The sequence below is a fragment of the Phocoena phocoena genome, chromosome 21 (genome assembly GCF_963924675.1).
Source record: "Phocoena phocoena chromosome 21, mPhoPho1.1, whole genome shotgun sequence".
Classification (NCBI taxonomy): domain Eukaryota; kingdom Metazoa; phylum Chordata; class Mammalia; order Artiodactyla; family Phocoenidae; genus Phocoena; species Phocoena phocoena.
The window spans coordinates 22,688,074-22,714,280 of record NC_089239.1 but is presented as its reverse complement, the minus strand read 5'-3'; the positions used below and the strand labels follow the sequence as shown (position 1 = coordinate 22,714,280).

Here is a 26,207-nt window from a genome sequence, read left to right as displayed (position 1 = left end):
TGATGACAAACATGCTGTCCCTTGCCTGGGAGGGATTTATGCACTTTCTATAGCTTGGAGTTTTTCCCACCATCCATCATCTTCTTACTTTACTAACTCCAATTTGTAGACTTTCACATCTCTTCTAAAAATGTTTCTTCCTTAAGTAAGGCCTTCCTGATCTTTGAGATGAGGTTAGGTCCCCTTGTTAAGTATTCAAATAACACCTTGTAACTTCACATTTATAATATTTATTAGCCTGCCATCTTCTGTGATATTATAAGTACTGTAAAACCGTATCTATTTTGTTTATGGTTATTAGCACCTAGCATAGCGCTTGACACTTTTTGTAGGCACTCAGTAAATATTTGTTGATTGAATGAATAAATACTATCATGGCCATATTTAATCATCTTTCCCCTTCACCTTGAATTATTTGCAATTCCTTGAAAGTGACATGTTGTTCTGAGCTATTATGATGGCTCACATGCTTTTCCTTTCCTGGAATACCCTATGCCTTTCATTGTTTTGCTAACTTCCCAATTATTACTCAAAACTGATAACAATACATAATAAAAAACCAAAGCTACATAAACAAGATGAGAAGACAACACTCAGGATGGGAGAAAATATTTGCAAATGAAGCAACTGACAGAGGATTCATCTCCAAAATTTACAAGCAGCTCATGCAGCTCAATATCAAAAATTCAAACACCCCAATCCAAAAATGGACAGAAGACCTAAATAGACATTTCTCCAAAGAAGATATACAGATTGCCAACAAACACATGAAAGAATGCTCAACATCATTAATCATTAGAGAAATGCAAATCAAAACTACAATGAGATATCATCTCACACTGGTCAGAATGGCCATCACCAAAAAATCTACAAACAATAAATGCTGGAGAGGGTGTGGAGAAAAGGGAACCCTCTTGCACTGTTGGTGGGAATGTAAACTGATACAGCCACTATGGAGAACAGTATGGAGGTTCCTTAAAAAGCTAAAAATAGAACTACATACGACCCAGCAATCCCACTACTGGGCATATACCCTGAGAAAACCATAATTCAAAATGTGTCATGTACCAAAATGTTCATTGCAGTTCTAATTACAATAGCCAGGACATGGAAGTAACCTAAGTGTCCATCAACAGATGAATGGATAAAGAAGATGTGGCACATATATACAATGGAATATTACTCAGCCATAAAAAGAAACGAAACTGAGTTATTTGCAGTGAGGTGGATGGACCTAGAGTCTGTCATACAGAGTGAAGTAAGTCAGAAAGAGAAAGACAAATACCGTATGCTAACACATATATATGGAATCTAAAAAAAAAAAAAAAAAAGGTCATGAAGAACCTAGGGGCAAGACGGGAATAAAGACACAGACCTACTAAATGGACTTGAGGATACAGGGAGGGGGAAGGGTAAGCTGGGACAAAGTGAGAGAGTGGCACTGACATATATACACTACCAAACGTAAAATAGATAGCTAGTGGGAAGCAGCCGCATAGCATAGGGAGATCAGCTCAGTGCTTTGTGACCACCTAGAGGGGTGGGATAGGGAGGGTGGGAGGGAGGGAGACGCAAGAGGGAAGAGATATGGGGATATATGTATAACTGATTCACTTTGTTATAAAGCAGAAAACTAACACACCATTGTAAAGCAATTATACTCCAATAAAGATGTTTAAAAAAAAAAACACCAAAGGTAAAGAATTAATCAGACGGAAAATTTACAGGCTTACACGCTGATGTTAATATTTGAAAAAGATTGAAAATAAAATCAGATAATTCAAAGAGAGAGAAAAGCAACCAATTGAGAAGTAGATCTGAAAAACTTAAAATTGGTTTTTTAAAAAGCCCACCTAGAAAAAAAAGAGAGGTGAGAGAGAATACAGACTATCCTCTGAGTAAGGAATAGATTTAACTACAGATGTAGCAGCAGTTAAAACATGTACAATTCCATGTCAAATACATTTGAAAATGAAATGTTACCAGAAGTAATTCAACAAGAACTGAAAACATGAATGGACCAATAAGGGTAGAAAAAATGGAAATAATAGTTAAACTTAGTAGCCAAAAGGTACTGTGTCTAGATTTAAGGAGCTAAATCCTATCAAATCTTCAAAACAGAGAAATCTTTTGTTATTTAAATTGTTTTGATCATAGAAAAATATGAAAGAGTTTTGATTTATTTTATGAGGATAGCATCACTGGACAAGGATAACAAGTAGGAAAATAATATTTCTAACTCGTTAAAAAAATCCTAAATCAAATACAAGCCAATGGAATCCACATTTTAAATGAACATAAAATGATTTATTATTCTATGACTGCTAAAATAGCTTGACATGAGTGAATCTATTATTATAATAAAGTTCTTTAATATATTAAAATGAAAAAAATACATGTTCCCCTAATAGATGCTAAAAAGCCATTTGATAAAATTAAATACTCTTTCCACTTAAAACCTGTTAGGATGTGACAATTAGGAAGAACCTTCCTTACTTTCTAAAGGATGTCTATCACAATCATAACAGACATTAAGCTTGAGCCATAAACAAGACAAACACTGCCCTGGAAAACATATTAATATAAATATATTAATGCAGGAAGACAGGAAAAAATCCCAAGAGGAAATAAATGTTAGAAAAAGACAATATTATTGCTTGCAGGTGATATATAGTTATTTACCTACAATGTAAAAAGAAACTGTTGAAAGATATTTGAACTAATAAAATTGTACAATAAACAGATGTATATAATGATCTGCAGAAAAGACAGTTTTTTCCATATGTCCATTAGGAAATGTGAAAACTATTCTATTTACAATAGGAAAAAAACTATGGAAACTTAGGATTAAAATGAAGATATAAAAGGAGACCGGAGCAATAGACCATGTTCCAGGGAGACTAAATATTGTAAACTTGCTGTTTATCTTTAATATATCAATAAATTTAATGCAATTTAATAAAAATCCCTACAGAATAAAAACATTAAAACTTGACTAGCTAATTTAAAATTTTATTTTGAAGACAAAACATGAAAATATGTCATGAAAATTTGAAAGAGGATGTTTGTTCTAAGCCAAAATATACTAAAAAGCTATTTATACTATAATCAAAAACACTAATGTATTAGGGGCTTCCAATTAAAACTGGCAGGCAGAACACACTTATTTGCTGGCTCTCCTCTGACCCTAATAACACAATAGTAAAATAATGAGTCCAGAAAAATGACTCATAGGGGGGTCATCAAAGAATAAGGGGTTTCAAAAAAATTCTGTAGACAAAAAAAGTAAGAATAGAGTCAAAAATGTTTAATTAAAAGTGTGTTTAGGAAAGACTTTTTCAGTCAGTTTCTTTTTTTCCTCCTACCTCCTTCCCATCCTCAGTGCTTTCCCAGTTCAGGCAACCCAGAATTTTACCCCCAGATGAAAAACTAAGCATCTTGCCTCTGAACATTCTAAAGAGCTACCTAAGGAGAATTGGGACTACAAGAGTAAGGTTCTTGTTCTGGCATTATTACTCCAAAAAGAATAATTCTGGTCAATAGCCCTGTACACACATACTCATAGTTACAGGCATCTTCTTTATAGTTGGGTGAGACCTGGTGGAAGAACATACCTACATATGCCAGCTACCTAGAAGAGTCAACACTGTGTTCTGTCTGTTCATAGGACTTGATTTTCCAAACTTCCCAAACTTCACTACCCAGAAATGGCTTCTAGCCAAGATAGAGTATCAGGAACCAGATTTATACTTCTTCTTTAGGCAATTAAAAACTGTACAAAACATACATAACAACTCTTTTTAGATACTGGACACAGACAGTGCAGGATTGTGATCCGTGAGGAAAAGGAAACAATTGAGGTGAGCCCTGTAATTGCTTTTTGTCTGGAGGCACTTTTGGACTGGAGAGGATGGAGGACTTGGAATCTCAAAGTATAGTAGCCTTGCTGAATTGAGACAGAAATTGGAACCCAAGGAATCTAAAGTGGCTCGAATTTGTGGGGTTGAGTTCTAGAGAGGAAAGATCTACACAGGAAAAGAGTTCAGAAATCCGCATAGGAATCCCCTTAACCCTGCTGACATCTAAGACAGGCATGCATAAGGTTAAATTCCATGAGACAGAACAAAGAACAACACGAACCTGTCATGGTTCCCACAGCTCACAGAAGGCCAGGAACCATTCAAGGCTGGGACATTCTCACCTCTCTGCATTCAGTGGTGGTTCCAGAGGATCTAGAGTAGACGAGAGGCTACTCTACACCCACCCTAATAAAAGTTTAAAAAACAAGCCTCGAAAGCATCAAATTGAAGCAGAAGTAATGTAATGCCTAACACAACCAATTCCAACAATTTATAAAGAAAACAACAACATTCGGACAACCAACAATGTAAAATTCACAAAAACCCATCTTCCAGATGGATTTTTGGCATACTAGATATGCCAGGAAGCCAGAAAATGTGACCCATAACTGGGAGAAAAATCAGTCCATAGAAATAAACCCCCAAACAGTAGAGAAGATGGAATTAGCAAATAAAGACATTAAAATAGCTACTTGAACCATGTTAATGTATTTAAAGGAAAATATGAACATATTGGAAAGAAAGTTATAAACAAGAACCAAATGGAAAATCTAGAGATGAAAAAAAAGATAACTGAAATGAAAAACTTCAGTAAGTGGGAATAGTAGAAAATTAGGCATGGCAAAAGAAAAAACTAGTGAATTTGAAGATATAGTAATAGAAAGTATCCAAAGTGAAACAGAAAAAAGACTGAAAAGCAAATGAAAATAATACCAGTGAGCTCTAGGACAATATCAAACAGTCTAACATATGTGTTATTGCATCTCAGAAGGGAGCAGAGAGAAAAAGATTTAAAGAAATAATGGCTAAAAATTTCCAAGTATGATGAAAATTATAAATCCACATCCAAGATGCCCAAAGAATCACAAGAACCCCAAATTATCAATGTCAGAAGTGAAAGATGGGACATCACAGGTCTTCTAGACATTAAAAAGATAATAAGGAATATTATAAACAACTGTATGCCAAAACACTTGAGAACTTATGTAAAATTCTTCGGAACAACAAATGATCAAACCTGATTCAAGAAGAAATAGAAAATCTGAATAGTTCTATATCTATTAATGGGGTTGATTTTGCAGTGTAAAACCTTTCCATTTAGAAAACTCCAGGCTCTCTGGTGAATTATGTATTTAGAAAGGAATAATATCAATAATACCAATTCTACACTAATCCTTTCAGAAAATAGAGGAGGAGGGAACACTTTCCTCTTGGAAAACCTGACCTTATATTTTATGAGGCCAGGATTTTCCTGACACCAAAATCAGATAAAGACATAAAAAGAAAATAATATAGATACCAATATCCTGAACATAGAAGCAGAAATCTTTAACAAAATATTGTCAAATTGAATCCAGAAGTATGTTAAAAGGATAATACATGATAAACATGAAGTTTATCTCAGCAACTCAAGGTTGGTGTAATGTTTCAAAATTAATCAATGTAGTCACCATATTTACAGATTAAAGGGGGAAAACACAGGATCACCTCAATAAAGTGCAGAAAAAGCATTTGACAAAACTCAATAAGTTTATTTGTATAACAAGCAGTCTTGGAAGCTAGAGATAGTGTCTCTGCTGGAGCAAGGGCAGGTATTCTAACTGTCCTGTATAATAAAGGTAATGTTTCCATCTAGAGCAAAGGGCAGGCATGCTTACTGCACTCAGAAAAGTAATGGTTCCCTTAGCTTAGAGTTTTCTCTTGTAATGCAACCACTGTGTCACCCTTTTCATGTTGCCTATAGGAACTGGGGCTTGGAGAACCCGTGCAAAAGTGCTGTTACTCTGGCTCCTGCTATTGTTGTAAGCAACAAACTGTCCTTTATCTCTGACCCAGTAGTCTCATGTCTTCCACTAGAACCCATGAAACTGTCAGGCTAACATATTAGCTTACAAGTTGGATAAAGTCTCAGAATGTTTATAGTTCTTGACAACATAAAAATATATACCTAATTCCAATATGGAATTAAAAAAAACTAGTCTAATCAATTATAAGGTAATTGTAATCCCATGTAAAAAGTGAATTTAAAATTTTTTGTTGAAAAAAGTACTTGGACAAAGGATTTTGAAACACTATTTTAGAAATTTATTTACATGGTTTGGATGGAAGCAATTGATACAGTTTACTTGGAATTCCTGGAAAAAAAGAAGAATTTTTTAGAAGGTTGGACTTCTAAGTGTATTGCAGAAAAATAATAATTTAAAAAAATCCCTGTTTGCTGCCAAAGTTGCTTTGGTCATATACAATGTATAGAAGTAGTATAATAAAATAATATGAATTTTATCAAAAGAGCAAAATCTCTAAATAATTCCACTATATAATAAATTGGATACAAATCTTACAAAACTGAATTGTACTCACCTTCTTATTACTGTCCTCTGGCTAATGCCCGATAGGCTAAAAGAATCTTAAACGTATTTCTGCTAATCCACCATGATATACATACCTTTCAAATCAGGGGCTAAAGGCCTACTCCTAGGACTAGAGGTGTCTTCATAAATATCATAGATGTCAAAATGGAATTTCTCTCTTCTTGAAATGTAACCCATTTTTGATAGGTCAATATGATTATAGATTTTTTCACTTAGATTTAAATATTCTTTTTGAAGATTCCGCATCTCAAATTCCAAGGTATCCCTTTCATTCTCTATACTTCTTACATAATTTTCTAAAAGTATTTTGTCTTCCTCAAGTCTACTGATGCTGTTTTCAAATTTTATACTTTCTTGACTATGTTTTTTTAGTTCTTCTTTTAGAATCTGATTATCAGTTTTAATTCCCATTAACATTTTTGATAACATCTCACATTTGTTGCCCATTTCTGACAAACTATTCTTATAAATACTTGCTTCTGATTTTGCATTTTTTATTTCTTGCAGAAAATTCTCTTTGGCGGTAGATTGGTATGTTTGAATATCCTCAATTTCTCTTTCCATCATTTCTCTCGCAGCAGTAGATTCTTGTAAGGTTGTTTCAAGATTAAGCTTTTCATTTTTAACTGTTTCTATTATTTGAAGAAGTGTCTCTTGTTCAGTTTTTGCCAATCTTTCTTTCTCTTTTAGCTGCATTATCTCTAGCTGGTTTTCTTTTCGTTCATTTTCAAGTGAGCCTTTTTCCTTTAGAAGCTGGTATGTTTTTTCCTCTAATATTTCTTTTTCCTCTTGTATCAACAGAATATTTGTTTTCATTGATTCCATTTCTGTGATCAATAGTTTATTTTCATTATTGACAAAGGCCATGTCACTTTGAGTTTTGTGTTCCTTACTTTTTAGTTGTTCTAATGTTTCTATTATTTGTTGCTTCTCCAAAGAAAGTTGACTATTTTTTTCCTCTAGGGTTTTATTTTGTCCTTGGAGAACATTATAGTTACTAATTATTTCTTTCACTTCTTTAACACATTCTTTGCCATCTTCTTCTGTTTTAATTAACTTGGGCTGAATAGTGTTCTTTTCTTCAGCCAATGTCTTAAGTTGTTTTTCATACATTTCAATTTTCTGTATCAGAGATTGTGTGGTAAAGACAAGAAGTTTAATTTTCGCTTTAAGGGTTAGGTTTTCATTCTCTAGTTTCAGTACTTTTTTCTGTATCTGCATAGATTCTTTCAGGTAATTCTGTAAGTACTGAATTTTTGCTACACACTGTTCAGTAACAGAATTGACTTTGGATGTCTTCTCACTTTCAAATATTATTGATCCTTGTTTTGCTGCAAATCGTTGTCTTTCTTTGTCTTTCATTGCATATTTTGTTGGGTCAAAGAATGCCAGTGTATGTTTTGGAAGTGTGGAGTGGAGTTTTAAATCTGCAGTATTCTTGTCAGTGATAGGAATTTCTTTATTATTTTTCTCATTCTTTTCCCCCCTGTGTATTTCACTCTTAGATAGTTTTTTACATTTCCTACGAAAATTCGCATGGAATTTTGACACTGTTTCCCTAGGTGGGAGTAATTTGTTTACTAGTGCCTCTAATTCCAAAATTCTCTTTGATTTTATATCTTCATTTAAGTTACTTTCAGTATTTTCTTCCTTAATAAAGTTAATTTTTTCCTTGTGAGTGGGGGGCAGGTCATAGTTACCATTCCTTGGAACAGCTTTTAAAGTTTGCAGTTCATTTGTAAGTGCCAGTTCCTTGTCATGTGACTTTTGAAGCTCTTCCTTCATTTGTTTGATAGAATGGCAGATATCATCTAAATTTTCACAAAATCCATGCTTGAGGTAAGGCACAGTAACTCTGGACTTATCCAGAATTACCATATCAGCTTGAGACATCCCGTTTTGAGGTACATTAGGTAGGAAATTATAAAGGTTATTGTAATTCTTCAAGTCAGAATTTTCTGAAGCTGAATTATCTGTTGAAGTTAATATGTCCTTGAAATGTATCTGGCATGGGATATTTATACCTTGAGAGAGCCTGTTAACACTGTCACTACTGAATATTTCTTCTACGGAATGAAGAGTCCTAGGATCCTCAAAAGGCTGAATTTTCTCCATAGAAAGGGTTTCTTCTTGATTCTCTACAGGCTAGTAACAATAAAAATCACACTATAAATATACTATCATTTGCTACATGACCAACAAATTAAGATAATATTTTGTGGAGGAATTGCTTTTACTACAACCAGAATGAACATTTTATCCATTTCTGCAGCAAAGAGGCTGACAAGTATGATTCATTTTCTCCAGAAAATCTACTGTTATTTTGAGATCTGTAACTCTGGTCTTCACAATTTGCTTAGAAATTGCACTTACTTCCTTAGGGGGTGAGATAGAAGGGCCAACCCCTCAATTCCAGAAATATAAATTCGGCATTTCTAGAGACCATCATAGATAGGTGGGGAAGAGAGAAGCAATAGTTCAAAGGGAAGTTTAAGGAAAATGAAAATTTCTACTTCTGGGCTATTTGTCAACCTTAGCTTGTCTTCCTCATTTCAAATGGGTCTAGGGTTAGTGACACTTCACAGAGAAAGTGTGAAGTTCTAATAAGTATAGACACAGTGACTCTAGTTTGGACCTGTTTTAGAGAACTCACTCTAGGTGTAAGTCAGTCCTAAAAGTAGAAAAACTCAAAGTGGACAGAAAAACTGCCGTGTATTTCAGTTTACTTGGGAATCTTTAGGTATATGGATTAAGTCAAATGCCCTTCACACGCTCTCCTAAGAGAAACAAGAAAATTGCAGAAGTACAGAGGTAAACGCACATCTTTTAGGGTTTTCAGGACAGGAGTTTCCTTATTTTCATCTTTGACAATCCAGTCGCCCTGTGAAGAAGGGGAGAATGTAAAGGTGAAGGTAAACTGGTTGCAGTAACATTTCTGAAGTACCTAAATGTAGGAATGATTTTGTACTGAAACACATACCAAAGCTTTTTCATGGCGTGTGCTGAATACTAGATTTTTTTCTGAGCTAAATTGTGGGTTTTCTACTTCAATAATACTTTTGTTCAATATTTCACTGATTTCAGACTGCACCTTTAAAAGAGAAATTAAGAATGTCAGGCTTTGATTTCACACTTATAAAGTTATGAATGCACAAGGATGATAGATATTATACTTGAAAGATACCTTTACATTTCCTATGCATATTCTTTTCTATCATATAAATTAAAAATTAAATTTAATTTATTGTAATCTCTATCATTGAAGGAATCTTTAAGAAAAGGATGTCTTTACTACATGATTATAAAATCAGAAAGACTTAATTTAGGAAAACAATAAAATCTTATGAATTAAAATAATTTTAGATGTTTGATTTTTACATTGTTGAATAAATCAAAGGTCTTTGATCTCTGTCATCAGAATGGAATCTATTCCGTCAGCCTCAGGAGGATTTTATCTTCTCGTCCCATTTTCCTGCAGTTGCTTCAGGAATATCAGGATGACGTTTATGTTGGGTCTTTGGCAACTATGCATTGTGTTATGTACCCCCAGGATCCATGCCCTGTCCTTCCGTTAACACTACCCCTTACTTCTGGATAAAGTCCATGTGCCTTTGGTGATACAGATCCCTCCTCCAGCTCCAAGGGGTGGGCATGTGACCCAGAGCTAACCAGTCAGAGCGTTGCCTCCCTCTGAACAGTGATTGCTTCAAGCACTGCATGTGGGGCTGTCAGAATCAGGCCAAGAACTCAGTACACACTGTTAGGAGAGAAAAGCACGGTCTCATCTCTGTCTAACTGGAATCTGGAAGGATAAGGGCCGAAACTTCTAGCAACCCTTTTGCTACCACATGGAGTCTGAGAATACATTACTGTCAAAAGCAGAACCAAGGTAAGGAGTGAGGCTGGTTCCCTGACGACGTGAGTCCTGACCGTATGGATGAAGCCATCCCCAAGTGAACTATTCCGAGGGTTTGCATTACTAGAGCTAATAAAGTACACTTTTCCCTTAGTCCGTTTGACTTAGATTTTATTATCACTTATAATGAGAGTCCCTATTTATAGACTATATATGGGTAGCGCTTTAAACATATGTTTTTAAAAAAAATCAGTGAGTGTTATTTCTTTGGGCTCATATCCAAATGCAAGTATAACAGAATATAGTTTCCTGCCAATTTCGTGTCTAGAATAGGTTGTGGCTTTATTACATTCAATACCAACTCATCAGTCGGCTATAGTGATCATCAGTTTAGAAGTGTGTGACAGTGCTCTAAGTTTGGATATTTTCTATGTAAATTAGAAGAAACATACCATGCTAACATTCTGCAAAGTCTGTATTCGCAGAGCCTGAAATGATTCCAGCTGATGCTGAAGGGCCTATAACAAAATTACACAAGGTATGAAATTGAACATTTTTAGGTGAACATACATTTTGTTACAATTAAAAAAAAAAAATCCCCCGAAGTTGCCTATTACCAGGATCATGTGAGGGTCAGGTGACCCGCATTCTTCATCATTCTTGCCCACTCTCCAGTGCATTTTGATGAAGACTTTTGTGGAAAACCCTTATATATTCAGGAAGTATTCTGAGAAAGATCAGACTTTACATTTCTGAGAAAATGAAATATACTCACTTTCAGTGCTGAGTGTGGTTGGATTTGATTTTCTGATTCTGTTATGCAGCCGTATTCTAAAAAGTAAAATTGAAAAATGATGTGATTTAATCCTTAAGTGTTATTTTTAAGCAATGTTAATGGAAAGCAGTCTCCTAGCTTTCCTGGATGGTGAGGCAAAGAGATGATTGATGTTCACATTAAGAAAAACCCGATGCTAGCTGCATAGTGAGTTTAAGAGAGAATTCTCATCTGACTTACAATACTGCACCTACTTAAGGTTGTAATAGTGGTTTTACTTTTACAATAAACCCTTAACTTGTAACACCAAACTGAGAACTCTCAGGAACTCAGATATCTTTGTTTGTTTCTGGGATATAAACTATATTTCTTGGTAAAAAAAGTTAACAATTCTTATGTTAAGGGAGACCCTTGGCAAAGTCCTATATAGGTCTCAGTACCTATGCAACAGCCACGTGATGTTTTTCTTCCTTAACATGGAAAACAGTTTGGATTAATAGAACGTAATTTTTGTTATGCTCTTAAGCAAAGTGCTATAAGGATCCGTGTGTTCCTTCCTAGAAAATAGATTTTAGTTCTGCAGTAGGGGAGAGACTATATAACGTTTGCACATTTCCTGACATACATTCCTCTTTTTTCCCAAATGTTAGGCTACTTGCTTTGTAAATTTTTATTGAAAAAATTAAAAAACATGTCCTGAATGAAATGAGAGTTATGTTAGAATTTGCCCCAGGCTGACAATTTCTGCTGTACGAGAAGGTTTTTAAAGAAGTCAGTGCATCTCTTTTGGAATGGCAGTCTGCCAGATGTTACAGAATCTGGTTGCAAAGTGTACTTCCTTTCACCCAGTCCCAATGTGGCCCTCATCACTGAGAGAGCTGCTGTGGTTCAGAGCCTGGAGCCATTTGGCCAGTTGAAGAATCCCGCCTTCATCACAGGGCAGGGATGGACCGTGTGTGGGGGCTGGGCAGGGGTGCATTAATGAGCTATCGTCAGGATTCTGGCTTTCTTTATCGCCTCTGAAAGTCAGAGGGAGTTACGAGCCATGCTATAGATAGCCTTGCCAGAATCATCTGTTTTTGTCTTTGGCCTCCACTCTCCAATTTTATGTCCTGAGGGGGTGCCCCCTTCCTTCTCCAGGTACTGCTGGTGAAGTTTTTGCTGGTGTTTGTTCATGTCCTTTTGTAGTGGGGGAGGAAGGTCTGGGGTCTTCTTTGGCTCTAAAGTCTCTACCTGAAAGTCTAGAATAATTTTGATAAGTTCATGATTTGGCCTTAAATACTGTTTCATGTTCAAGTGGTTCATTCCTTCAATAATATCACACATTCAGATTTTGAGTGTCTACTACGTGGTGTGCCCCACTGTAGTTACTATAGACACAGCAATGAATAAATCAGCCGGAGCTCCTGTTCTCACTATGCCTACCTTCTAAGAAAAGTAAACAGAAAAAAAGCAAACAAAGATATAAACAAGATACTTCCAAACAGTGATAGATAACACAAAGAAAATCGGCTACTGTGACAGTGGGGGGGGGGGGTGAGGACAGCATTGGGGAGGGCGGTTAGAAAAGGCCTATCTGGTGTTTTGTGGCTTCAGCCAAGACTCCTACGTGATAAGAAGGGGCCAGCCGTGTGGACATCTGTAGGAAGAGATTCAGAGCAGAGGAAACCGCAAGGTCCTGAAGCAGAGCACGTGTTACCTGTGTTTGGAACAGAAAGAAAGCCCATGTGGATGCAGCTTCCTGAGCAGATGGGAGCACAGTGTGCTAAGAGTTCAGGGGGAGATGGGGGTGAGGTTAGAGAGAATCTGGCAGGCCATCCTGAGGGGTTTGGCTTTTATTTTAAGAGAAATGAGAAGCTTTGGGGGGTTTCGATCACGAGAATGATTTGATTTGACTAAAAACATTATAGGACACTCTCCTGCATGATAATGGATTAGAAGGTAGCAGTTGCAGGACTATTGAAATAATCCAAGGGAGAGACAAAGGTACCTTGGACTAGAATGGCAGTGCGGGAAATGGAGAAAAACAGGTGGATTCAAAATATGTTTTTGACATGAAGCATTGCTGGAGGATTAGATGTGGCCAGTGTCGAGGAAGGAAAGGTGACTCCTGGTTTTTAGTGAGAACAGGTGGGCGAATGATGATGCCATTTACTGAAATGGAGAAGAGTGGGGGAGGAACATATTTTAGGGAAAACTCGTTTAGGTCTGTTAAAGTTTTCCGTTGGACATCAAAGTGGAGATGTCAACAGGCAGTTGGATAGTCAGGCTCTGGGTCAGGGGAGTGGTTATGAGCACTGTACTGGGAAATATGGACCCTGCTGCTGGCCTAGACAGGGGCACTTTCTGTGCAGTGAGCAGCTCAGAACCCCAGATGAAGTGGCTCGAGGGGAGATGGAACATGAAGGTTCGTGGGCAACGCTTTCTGGTTTTACTGTGGCAGGGGGTAAGGTGCCTGGTGGGGATAGGGGTTTTTGGAAGAGATGTGAAGGTTAAGAAGAACTTTTTTTTAACCATGAGAGAGTCTAATATGCCTGCTTACTGTGGGAATCATATAGTGGAAATGGAGGAGAAGAATAATTCTGGAGAATGAGGAAGGCTGATGGCCAAAGTTGAGTACTTGAGAATTCCAGGAGAGGTATGATCTGGAGGAAATGACCTGTGATTGAGCAGGGACAGTCCTTCCACTGAAGTGGGGGACAGCAGAGAATATGGAACACAGGCGGTAGGTTAGCAGAGTTTAAGGTTGAAGGTTAGGGATTTGGGGTCTGATTGCTTCTATTTTTTTCATATAGTTTGAGGTCATGTTACACGTTGGGAGGTAGCGGTGAGAGGTGTTGGAGATTTGAGGAAACCAGAAGAGTGGAATAGTTATCTTGGACAGGGCTTGCAAAAGCATTTACTGGGGAAATAAAGTAACTTTTCCAAATAGCATTGAGATCCATGGTATGACTCAGAAGTGAGTGTTTTTCTCCAGCAAAGTTCATATGATTCAGTGAAGATACAGAGTAGGCAGAGAGTTGGATTCATCTATTTTTAAAAGCTACGAAAATAACTTTTTGTTTTTCTTATGAGTTTCAGAGACATTGGCTACTACTTATTCCCAAAGGGAAGATAATTTTAAAATTCATCAGTACTTAAAGAAACACATAGGATTATGTGATTCTAGAATTGGAAGGGAAATTATCAGTGAAGCACAGGAGAGGGAACACAGTCACAGGTCACCATTTATTAAGTCCTTGCTAAATGTACTATATTGGGAAGTATTTAGACTAAGTAGAGGATATGGTGCCAGCCCTGAAGAAGCTTATACTCTATTCAGATTGCAAGAAATATTACTCAGATTATATTCACCTTAAGTTCTCTAGCTGTTTCATATTTAAGTGTCAAAATTTAAAAACAAGATAGTTATCAGCAGGATGACTTTTGAGGTCATTAAGGTAAAGATATAGGGAATTTATTCTGAAGTCTGCAGAAGATTATGTCATATTCAATGTATAGAGAAAGTTTTAAGGGCATACCTGTAGCTAACAGAGCAGGGAGAACAAATGAGTTTTAAAAATGCAATGTGGTAACAATTCTATATAGGATGTTAGACACTCTGTAGTCAACGCCTTTTAATTCTCAGGTTCAAATACTGAGTTTTGCCGTGACAATTCACACTCACTCCTAGAAGTAACTGTTTTATTGAAGCCTTGTGAGCTGTTCTACCCAAGTCTTCATTCATTCATCTAACAACTATTTTTAAGCACCTGCTATGTATCAAGTACTGTCCAAGGTGCTGGGGATCCTACAGTGAGCAAAATATGCAAAATCCCTGCCCATGTGAGGGGAACACAGGATATTGTGTGTAAGATGGGAGTGAATCCTATGGAGAATAGTAAGGCACAGAGCAGGGGAGTGTGCATATCTGCACGAGGCTTTGTTATGGGAGCTGTGGAGCCAGGCTGCCTGAGCTTGAATCCTGGCTTTGCCACACGCTCACTGTGAGGGATCAGTGTCTCGTTTGTAGGTAAAGCCTTACACAGTGCATGGCACACAGTAAATGCTCAAGGAAAATTTACTCTCTTACTGTAGCAGCAAGGGTGTTATCAATATGATGATGATTTGGTAAATTTAAAATTTCTAATAGAGATGGAAGGGAGGGACGACTACTCAAATTCTCCAGTGCCTCCCATTTTGCTCAGAATAAAACCGCACATCCTTACATGGAATTACAAAGCCCAGTATCCTCTCTGAACCCTTCTCCTATCCTCCTCCATGCTTATTCTGCTCCCGTCACCAGCTGATCCTCAAACATGCCAGGCATCCTCCCACCTAGGGACCTTTGCAGCTGCTGTTCTCTCTGCCTGGAATGTTCTTTCCTGGAAATCTGCACTGACTACTCCTTTACCTCCTTCAGGTCTTTGCTCAGATGTCATCTGCTAAGTGAGGTCTCCTACCATCCTATTTGAAATAAAATTGCACACCCCCCACCCCCCTCTGACACTCCATATATATACTTCACGCCATATACTAACTTCTTGTCCTTTTAAAATCAGAGACCTGAGAAATATATACGACCTTGTAATTCGGCATTATTTATGCAAATCATCTTAGTGTTCTGTTGGTCAGTACCCAGCAAATGGATCACTTGGTGACCATGACGTGTAGCTGAGAGAACAGAAAGTGGGGAGGGCACAAGGTCACACGTCCTAGTTTTGCCTTGAGCTGTAAGCAGGAAGTCCCTGCCATCCTTGGTGGCGCCTAACTTACTTAGGATATCTCTCACCGATTGAGTCCCTGCCCTTGTACCCGCCACGCTCTAGCAAGAAAGACTTAACTCTCACACAAGCATATGTGCTATTTTGTATGTAACTTCATTTTCTGTGAACGCTGGCATTTTTCTCCAGAGCCTTCCATCTCACTCACATTAGAGAACACACGGTCTTGCCACATGAAGCTCCCTCAGTCTCTTCTGACCTTGAACACTCTCTTGGTATGGAGCTGTCTCCATGTCTAGACTCTCTGTGAGGGCTTTCTGCCCCACTCAGGGCTTCCTGTCGCCCCTCCTGTTGCCCAGGGATGCCTGCCTGGCCTCATGCAGAGAGGGGGCAGGTTAGTGCACTGCCCTGCGGCCTCTACTGAGGTGTGGCTTATCCTGGTGCTCTGGGCATCCAATTGTCTTGTGTCTTTTGTCTGCCGGCTGTGGCTGTTCCAGCCTTTTTTTTTAGAGCCCTTGACAAGGCCGTTGTGAAGGTCCCCGGTTTATGGAGGTGGACAAACCCCAACCTGACCTCAGGTCTCGGGCTCATCACTTGTTGCAGCACCTCTGCGTCTGGATTGCCCACGTGTCCCGCGTGGCGTATGGGCAACCATAGGATCCCAATGTGGCCCCTTAGTTTAGATACTGCCTTCCGCCCACGGCGCTCTGCTCCTTCCCTGGTGTCTCACATGAACACCAGGCCCCTCTGAGAGCTGTGTAGCCTCCTTCAGCTTCTCTCAAGGAAGCGAGACTCCAGCTTCAGTGTTCTCAGATCCTCCACACATCTTATTCATGGTTTATATGGAACTTGAAAACTGCAGCTTTTTAATGACTTCAAACATCCTCCCTATACAGTATCCTGTAGTCTACAAATATTTACTATAAAGGTATTTCTTTTGGAAAAAGATGGGTACCTTTTTAGTGACTGTCCAAAAAATCAGCAATTCTTATCTGGTATTCAGAGAAGCAGTACAGTGTAGCATGGAGGTTAAGGCCTGGACCCTGGAGCTACCCCGCTGAATACTGGCTCTGTCAGTTGCTGCCTGTGTGACCTTGGGGAGTTAGTTAACCTCTCTGTGCCTCAGTTTCCTCACTTGTAATATGAGGAGAATGGTAGTACCTACTTCGTAGGGTTGTTGTGAGGATTAAATGAGTTGACATATTTAAGTGCTCAGAACAACATCTAGCACAAAGTAAATGTCCCGTGTTAGTTATTATTAGTATCTTACGAGTAGTTACCGGAAGCACACCAGTTGGGCCGGTGGACTTAGGTAACGTACTGGTTGCCTATAGTAAAAGGCAGAAACATCACTGCCATCGGAGCCTTGGCCTGGGAGGTTTTACCTGTTTCACTGCCACCATTTTCCTTTACCCCCTCAGAGGAATTTAGGATCTTGGGTGCTGAAAGGAGAACGCAGTCAACCCCCTCCTCTTCGTCAGTATGCTTTTCTGTAACAGAACAGTACGCGGCTTTTGGTTTTGCTGGGAGAAAGGAGGCGAGGCGTGGGGATTCGGGACGCGGGAGCGTAGAGCGGCCACGGGAGGGCGCGCTGGGGCCACGCCGCGGCGGCGGGCCGTGCTGCTCCGAGGCTGGAAGCAGGGCAGGCGCGGGGACGCAGGCGGTGCTTTCCTCCTGGGGAGGGCGGAGGTGTGCGGCTCGTCTAGGAGATCCGCACTCCAGACGGGAAGGAGCCGGGGCGGGGGGAGGCGGCGCTCCCCACCACGCGTCCAATTCCCGGGGAGCCCCCTCCCAGGGCAGCCCCCGACCCGGCTCTTACCCGGGCTCATTTCTGCTGCTCCAGCTCCCTTTCCAACCGCCTTCCCCTCTCCCAGGCACTAGGCTCGGTTGCTTTCCTCCTGGGCAGCTCGTTGCTTGGTAACGGGGTGGCCGGGACACAGCGAGTGGCAGTGGGGCGCGCGCGAGGGTGGGGGTGGGGAGGAGGAAGGTGCGCGCTGGGGGCCGGGGTGCAGTACGTCCGCCCAGCCGGAGCGGCGCCCGTGACAGCTGCGTGCTACCTTTGTTGTGCCTCCCAGGCCCAGCGACAGTCTCACTAGGGTGTGTCAACCCCCCACGCCCCACCCCCGCCGCTCCCCTGCTGACCCAGAAATTGATCTCGATCAGACTCTGATTTAACACAGCACCTGTTGGACCCAAGCTGTGTGGAGAAAGGGGAATGTTTGGAGACACGCAGACACCTAGGAACTTCCCTCCCCCCCCCCTTTCTGATCACCATTTCATTGTTTTATTCTGTTCTATTCCTCTTGTTTCAACCCATCGGTCGAATTAGTTTCAGCGTTTGGGGATTTGAACGGTCCTAGACCATTATTGTGAAAGGACGTCTGTTTGCTGTGGTTAAAAGAAGACCCCCTGTTTCCCATAATGAACTTTCAATAACCGTGTATGGAAATGTACACATTAGAGCTGTAGCAGAGGCGCCGGTCTTCATCTGTAGAGCATGCTCATTTCCTGTGCACCTGGGCAAACCGCCCGCAAAAGATGAATGTTGAGTTGGAAGCTGGGGCTTGTTCAACTGAGGACTGGTTGGCGTGGCCGCAGTCAATCCCTGTGCCCATCAGGAAATGGAGCTCTTTAAGTAAAAGTTTTAAATGAGTGTATATTATTATTTTGCGATAACAACCGTTACAGATGATAGAATATAAAATAATTGAAAATTCAAATTTTAAGTCACAATAAGGAATTTAAAGTCATGATGACATAACTTATTATATAATAATTATGTCGCTTGCTTTCATGGAAATGAAATTCTTTATCAGAGGTTCAATGTTTACTTGCTGTAATTTCTTGTTTCTTAGCCTATAGGAATGGTCTCTAGAAGATTCGACAGTCTTGTGGTGTTGTAGACAATTTCAACAAATTGTAATTTTGAGAACTTAGGTTCTCCATTGATGATTGATATTGACAAAGTTAATTTTTTCCAAAGAGCTATGCAAGTTTTCATCAATGTGTCTGTTAAATTGCTATTCTGAATAAATGCAGTATTTTGAAGGGAGAATGTAGATAAAAAAGCATTACATTTTAGTAAGTTAACTTCCATACTAATGAAATTTCCATAACAAATAAGAAATTACTATAAAATATTCTATTTTATGTAACATTATATTTTACTATGTAATAACCTGATAATTAACATATGTAATATTCTATAATAACTAATTTGGCCATGTAATATTTGTGGATTATGATGGCAAATGTATACAGAGAAGTTACTTGTGGATTTAAATTAGAGGATTTAGCCACACCATTTAGCACAGAATATAAAAAGCAGATGATAAGAGCTATAATATCAAAAACTCAAACTTAGCCAGTGTACTAATTTCAATAGAGAACCTACTCTAATTTTAAGATATTTCCCAATCAGTTCATCAGTTAGGGAAGCAGTTCTTTACTTAGAAGGTCAGTTGATTTTAGATGTTAGGTCAACAAGATCATTTGATTATCAAACTCATTTCTCTTTAGTAAACTAAATCACATATGTGTATTCTCAGGATAGGAATAATTTATTTGTCAGAAAATTATTGTAATTAATATATAAAAAGCTCATCTTTGGAGCCAACAAACATAATAAATTTTAAAAATGTCTTTAGTAATTACAGTGTCTATGACATGAATGGCATCCCCTCAGAAAAGGCCCCATGTTAGGGCCTCACATCAACAGTTGCACATGGAGACCCTGTTCTTTGGTGAGAGAGAACGTGGAAGTGTAAGAAGAGGACATGAACCCCCAGAATACGGGTGGATGGTGGACACATCATTTTGGGGGTGTTCATTGCATTTGTGAATGTATGTCGAGGGAAGTCTTTTCTGATTACTCATGGCCACTTAAAACCGTTGTCACCAATCACAGCCTGCTTGAAACTCCCTCCATTTCTGAACTTTGCAGGTAATGGTGACTCGGTGACTTGCCGTCTCTGAGCATGAGTTTACTTATCTCCATAACAGGCCAGGATTGCTGTAAAGGGTCCTACTACAGTAGGTTCAGTAGTTACATGGGAGGCTGCCAGTGATGGCACCTCTAGACCCCAGAGTCTCAGGTGAGATTCCATTAAGAGTGCTGACATTTTTTCCTGTGATTCATCCTTATTTTTAAAAAATTGTCACTTCAATTGGGCTTCCCTAGTGGCACAGTGGTTGAGAGTCCGCCTGCTGATGCAGGGGACACGGGTTTGTGCCCGGGTCCGGGAGGATCCCCCATGCTGCGGAGCGGCTAGGCCCGTGAGCCATGGCCACTGGGCCTGTGCGTCCGGAGCCTGTGCTCCACAACGGTAGAGGCCACAACAGTGAGAGGCCCGCGTACCGCAAAAAGAAAAAAAAAAAAAAAAAAAAATTGACACTTCAGTTGAAAAAGATTCAACTACTTTAGCTCAAATACCGGAACACGCATATATTTTAAAGAGATAGTTTGTGTTGTCTAATTTGTATTGTGCATCCACTTTGTGATGAACTTGCCAAAATTCAAAAAATAAAAAATTTTATGTTTCTCAGTGAATGCACATTTATATGGCCTATAAAATGTAAAGTCCTCATTAAGTTTTATTTATTAAATTATTTTTTGAGAAATTTAAAAATGATGGAATTTGTGAAGAAGGCTATAATTAACCCTTTGCTTCCATCTCCCAGAATTAACAGTTATAATTATACTGGCATATTTGATTTTTATTTAGAAAAATAAGAATCATATAGGATGGAACTCCCCACCACTTCCTTTTCTGTTCCTTCTTCCCTACACTCCTCCCATAAGAAACCATTGTCATGAATTTAGGGTACAATTTTACAGTCCATTCTTATATTTTTATACTAATTATAATGAGTAATAGAGATGATTGCCCTTGTTTGTTTTAAAGTTTTTCATAAATGGTATCATAGTTTACGTTTTATTGTGCAGCTTGCTCTTTTTCAGCAAACATGGTTTTTAGGTCTATGCATTTTTAAAGAATAGATCTTTAATTCAATTGTAAAACTGGACTTGAGATACCTTTCAGTTCCTCCAGTGTTTTTGCCCTTTTGGTCTCCACTATGTTTTAAATTTTGAAATGAGATCACCAACTTATAATAAGGTTGGAAGTATAGTCTGATACATATTTCATTTTCTCCTGAGCCATTAAGAGTGAGTTGTTGACATGTTGTCCTGTCACTTCCGAATACTTTGATGTGTATCTTGTAAGGACACTCCAACATGAGTACAATACAGCCATTAAAGTCTGGAAATTAGCATTGATACATTACTGCCATCTAATCCTCAGACCCCACTAAAGTTTGACCAGTTCTTCCAATAATGTCCTTTACAGCAAAGGGATCCAGTCCAACATCTTGCTTTACATGTAGTTGTCACGAGAGGTCTCTTTACTCAGAGTCTCATGGACCCAGAGTTGCCTGTTTTATTCAGTGGGTTAGAATGGATTATCTTCTGTTGCTGACATGGTTTATATTGTTGCTTAAATTTCCCTAATTGGGTCAGGGCGAGTGTCTCCAGCTGGCCTCTGCATACTTTTGACACATCTCCTTCATTACTAGAGCACTTTTTAATTTGCCTGACACAGTCAGATGTTTCAGGCTTATCCTGTATTTTCCCTGCCCTAGCCCTGAAATCAGCCATTTCTCCGAGGAGACTTGGTTTCTTTTAGAGGAGAATGGTATTTAGAAGCCAGGATGTGAGTGCTAAGTTGCTATCTAGGTGTAGCTGCTCCCAGGCCATCTTAGTAGATAGAGCAAGGGAATGTCTGCCTGGGTATGTATATACATATACACAAGCACACGTGCACATTCGCATCCACGTTTATTTATCTCCATTGAGAACGCTGAGTTCACAATGCCTCCAGTTCCAATGCAACATCACGGTGCTCTTTCTAGTTTTCTCCCTTTCCAGATGAGAAAGTTGACTTCCATTATCCCTTATATATTTACTTATATGCGCTCTCATGCCAGTCTTTCACCATTACCCCCACGTGGATGCCCTCGTTATCCCATTTAGGTTCCAGTACTCTGTATCGCCCCTTCCCAACTCCACTGAGACCCTGAACCCTATGCTGGGCTCCCTCTCCACCTAGACACGCTCCTCACCCCTCTGGGCTCTGTCACTGTAGGCTGGACCTCCTCTCTGTGGAGACGACCTTCACGGCCTCCCTGCCTCTGACAACATGCACCACCCAGTCCCATGCAGGGCCACCCTCCCCACCTGCTTGAGCTCTGACCACTGATGCCAGTGTTCCCAACCATGCGGATGCTTTCTTTTCCCACCTTGGGATGGGACACCCAAAGCCTGCTTTTGCAAGGTCATGAGATGATTCTTCCATGCTTTTTTTTTTTTTCTAAAAGCTTTATTGTTTTACCTTTCATTTTTGGACTCACTATTCATCTGGAATTGATTTTTATAGAGAGTGTGAGGTAGGTGTCAGTATCCAGTTTTTATATGCCTATCCAATTGACCCATCATTTATTGTAAAGAATGTGATTTTCCATACCAGCTATATATTTTAATATATTTTACAATGTGTTTTTCTTTTGTGTGCTTATATTCTACTAATCTTGAACCTAAAGTTCCTCATTGCCAAGTTGCTAAAGTCAGGTAAAGTGATTATTTGCTTACCCAGCATATAGATGAGAATTAGATAAAAGGAATAGTATAGTGAAATTTCCTTTAGACTGCAGAAGTGGGGAAAACCCTATTCTCCTGAGTGAGACCCGGAGAACCCTGGGTCTCTGAGATTCTCTGTTGAGTACCCAGTGTTTTCTATAGCACTCAGGTTTTCAGTACATAGAAATGAAGGCTCAGTGATATTCAGAAGAATCTGGCAAACATTTGCATTACACTTGCCCGGCCCTACCTATCCTTGTTCCTGCTCCTGTGACCCGGAATGAGTTCATTATTCCATTTGAAATCGGTAAACAAAGTTGAGAATTAAAACACTTAACTCTGGTGGATGTTCAATTTTTTCCCTCCCTAATGTAATTATCCTCCCCTACCAACCCCCAAATTAAGTTTTTGGTGAAATATTCTTGCTTTTACTTAATGGTGTTGAGAATTGTGGAATTTTATGGAAAAAAGTTATTTTCCAGATTTGTGTGGGGAAAACTGAAACATGGGGAGGTTTAGGAACTTTTCAAAAACTCTCTTAACTGGTCAGTGCTAGACTTCCTGATTCTGAAACCCTGGTTTTGCCCAAATCAGTTTATTTTGATGTTTTGTCCCCCATAACAAGTTATAATTTTATGATATAGGACAATATTTCATCTAAATTTTCCAGAAGTATAAAGGAGGTATAAATATTAATGCTAGAAACTAAGAGTTCCTGTTTCCTGATACGGTGTCACACATCACCTGTACTACTTTCTCAGTGTGGTGAGATTGTTTCTATTTCATTCGACCTCATATCAGATAGACAGTGGAGCATTTTCTGTCACAGGGTATGCTTTCTCTGGTCACACGTGTCAGTCAGTCCAGCAACTGCCCTGAAAAAATATGATTTTTTTTTTTATTGTGAAGTTCATTGCAAAAGGTTGGAATTAAAATCTGTACTGCCAATCTTTTTTAAAAAAACTGTGAGTCACAATATTTCAGAGTCTTCAAAGAGTAGCTCTTCTTAGAGAATCCATTTTCACCTGTTGACTAACAGCTGCAGATTCAAGAATCTGGAACAAATTCAAGAGCTTGAACAAAAACAAGGTAGTCAAATCTATTCTTAGCAATTGATGACCAGACTAAAATACTTCTGGGTTTTTCAGCTTCAGGAGATCTTTTTTAAAACCTGAGATCACAAGGCTATCATTAATCATAGCTGAGATCTATAGTAGTGTGAAAAAGTGACCAAACCCCTCCTAAAACATAACAAATTTGGGCAATTGTCATAAGGCTGGTGCTTTGGTCAGACCTATGTGCTGGTGACTTAGGACTCTTGGATGGGTAGTGGGCCTTCAACAGCTTAAAGGCTTCGTGCCACAGGCAGCTTTAAGTTTCTTTTAGAGTTAATTTTAACCTGATTTCATCTATATAAGAGAATGAACCCCACAACTCACTAAGAATCACCACAAGCTTTGGCTCTTAGGCAGTTGGCTGCAGCCTTAAGGGGACTTATTAATGTGATATACTGTAGTGGGGATACTAAGAAGGCGGAGTCCATCTACCTGTATGAAGTTTGGTGTGCTCAGGGGTAGGCAGAGGAGCATCGAGGGAGCTTGAGAAGGAATAGATGTTAGGGAAAGAGAGATTTCCGGGCTGGTGTAGGGTACTTGAGCATGCTTGCAGGCTGAGAAGAGTCAGTGACACAGAAAGACTGAGTGGGAAAAATAAGTTGGAAAGAGAACTTGAGGAATAGAGTGATGGAGATGAGTTGGACCAAGAAGAAAGGGGGATGAACAGCCTCTTTGAACATGGGAAGGTTTAGCCGTTCTATAGAGATGATAATGTAGAGCTTTCCTCCCTCTGACCAAGGCAGAAGTGATGGGGAATGCACTTTCTCTGGACTGAGGCATGTAGGTCAGATAAGTGCTGTTTGTGAAGCTTATCGAGGCTACGTAGGTGCTTATTGGTTTGAATAAATATAGCGGTCGGAGTCTCTGTAGCTTCTGGTAGACTTTAATTCAGCTCGCAGTATGTGACCATCTTCTTCCTAATGCTAAGCTGCTTTATGCTTTTTAGATACCGAAGGAGCTGCACTAACTCAGGTCACTTGATCACACATTAATAATAGGAGTTCGTTTCCCTTGCTATATGTAGATACCTAGAGTGTGTGCTTCCAATGGAGCTAATGAATTTGCAATGATAAATTCATATTCCTTGCTTGATTTCAACTGTGAGCTATGACACGAGTCAGAGGTGGTATCCGTGACCATGGAACAGAATGAAACTTCTAAATTGAACCAAGAGCCTGGTCACATTGACAGCATGCCTTCACTAAATTGAACGTCTAGCCAGTTAACACCAATAAAGACAATGTCAAGAACAGATCAGTGACTTTTTGAGCTGGTAGAAGTCTCAGGGGTCATCCAGTCCGTTTCCCTCATTCTGCAGAAAAGAAGTCGAAGCCCAGTGAGTCCAGTCTTTATCCAGAGCTATTTTCATGACAGTCTTCTTACTTATGTCTTACTTAATCATATCATTACTTAACATTTTTATTATTCCACACTACCTTTTTCTAGCACTCATGGAAGAAATGATTTTTCTTATAAAGAGAACAAACATAGACTGTAAGTAAACATCGATGTAAATAAAATAATACAATAGAGAACTATAACAATGTCTAGGATTTATAGGTTTAAAGATTTCCAAGCCATATGACTTATTACTGGGGAATATTAGTGAGGTTAAATGCTGTTTTTTCCCCTACTTGTTTGGTCCTGTACCAAAGTTAAACTCTCTGAAACTTTTCCTCATCTATAAAATATTTAGTTGGCAAAGTTGTAAGGAAATAATTACATTTGAATGTGACCAATATTATGTCAAGAATTTTGTAAGCATTCAATTAAAAATATATATACTAAATAAAATAGATGTAGGCAATTGAGGGACCTTAGTTTTCTTTCTAGCTATAAGATTATAATGTAGAATATTGCCAGTGAGTCTTTGGTGGGGACAGGTTGCTTGTGAGCTCAGGCTTTTAAAACTGTCCTCCTCAAATGAAGAAAAGTTCCAGTGGACTTCCTGAACCTGATCTGTCTTAGTGTGAAATGTCAGTTCTCCTGGGATCACCAAGGATAGGAGTCTGGTTCTGTGACTCTTCCAATTGGAAACAGTTGTGCTCATTGTAATTGGACCCAGATTTCCAACACCAAAGAACAATTAGAAGGAATAAAGCCACCATTTTGAATCTAGGATTAAACAGTGAAAAGTATACATAATAATCGTTAGGTGCTTACTTACGTATTACTTGCTAGGAAATTTGTTAGATCTTTTGATACGAATTATCTTGATTTAATCCTTATCACAAACCTGTAAAGTAGGGATTATTGTCCTCATTTTATGGTTGATGAAACTGAGGTCTGGAGAGAATTCATGATTTCCCTATACCTTACAGCTAAGAGATTGTAGAGCTTGGTTTCAACTCGGCTCTGCCCGTGTCCAAAGCTCATTTTTGTAACCACCAAGCTCTAATACCTGGAGTAAGTTATACTGAAACGGAATCTAGGTGATAATTTTTACAAAGCTTACTGAGGGCTTTGTTGTCCCATGAAAGCCTTATAATCATCTTAAACTAAAGCTACTAAATCTCTTGTGCAGAGATAATGTGAGGTGGTCTAGAGCATGGATTTGGAAGCCAGGCCACCTGTGGTCAAATTCTGGCTCCGTCATTTACTACAGGAGAAACCTTGGATAACCTCTTTGTGTTTCAGTTTCCTCAACTGTAAAATGGGAAGAAAAAGAGGACC

General features: G+C 39.0%; 1 protein-coding gene across 1 annotated transcript; it reads right to left on the bottom strand.

The window, feature by feature from the left end:
• Positions 1-6,502: 6,502 nt before the first annotated feature.
• Positions 6,503-25,910, bottom strand: CCDC110 (coiled-coil domain containing 110). Its single transcript, XM_065899856.1, has 6 exons — positions 25,854-25,910; positions 17,171-17,459; positions 11,083-11,138; positions 10,760-10,825; positions 9,432-9,542; positions 6,503-8,596 (listed from the first exon to the last, which is right to left on the bottom strand). Exons 1-6 carry the CDS (start codon positions 25,908-25,910, stop codon positions 6,503-6,505), a joined length of 2,673 nt encoding a protein of 890 aa, XP_065755928.1.
• Between the last annotated feature and the right edge of the window lie 297 nt (positions 25,911-26,207).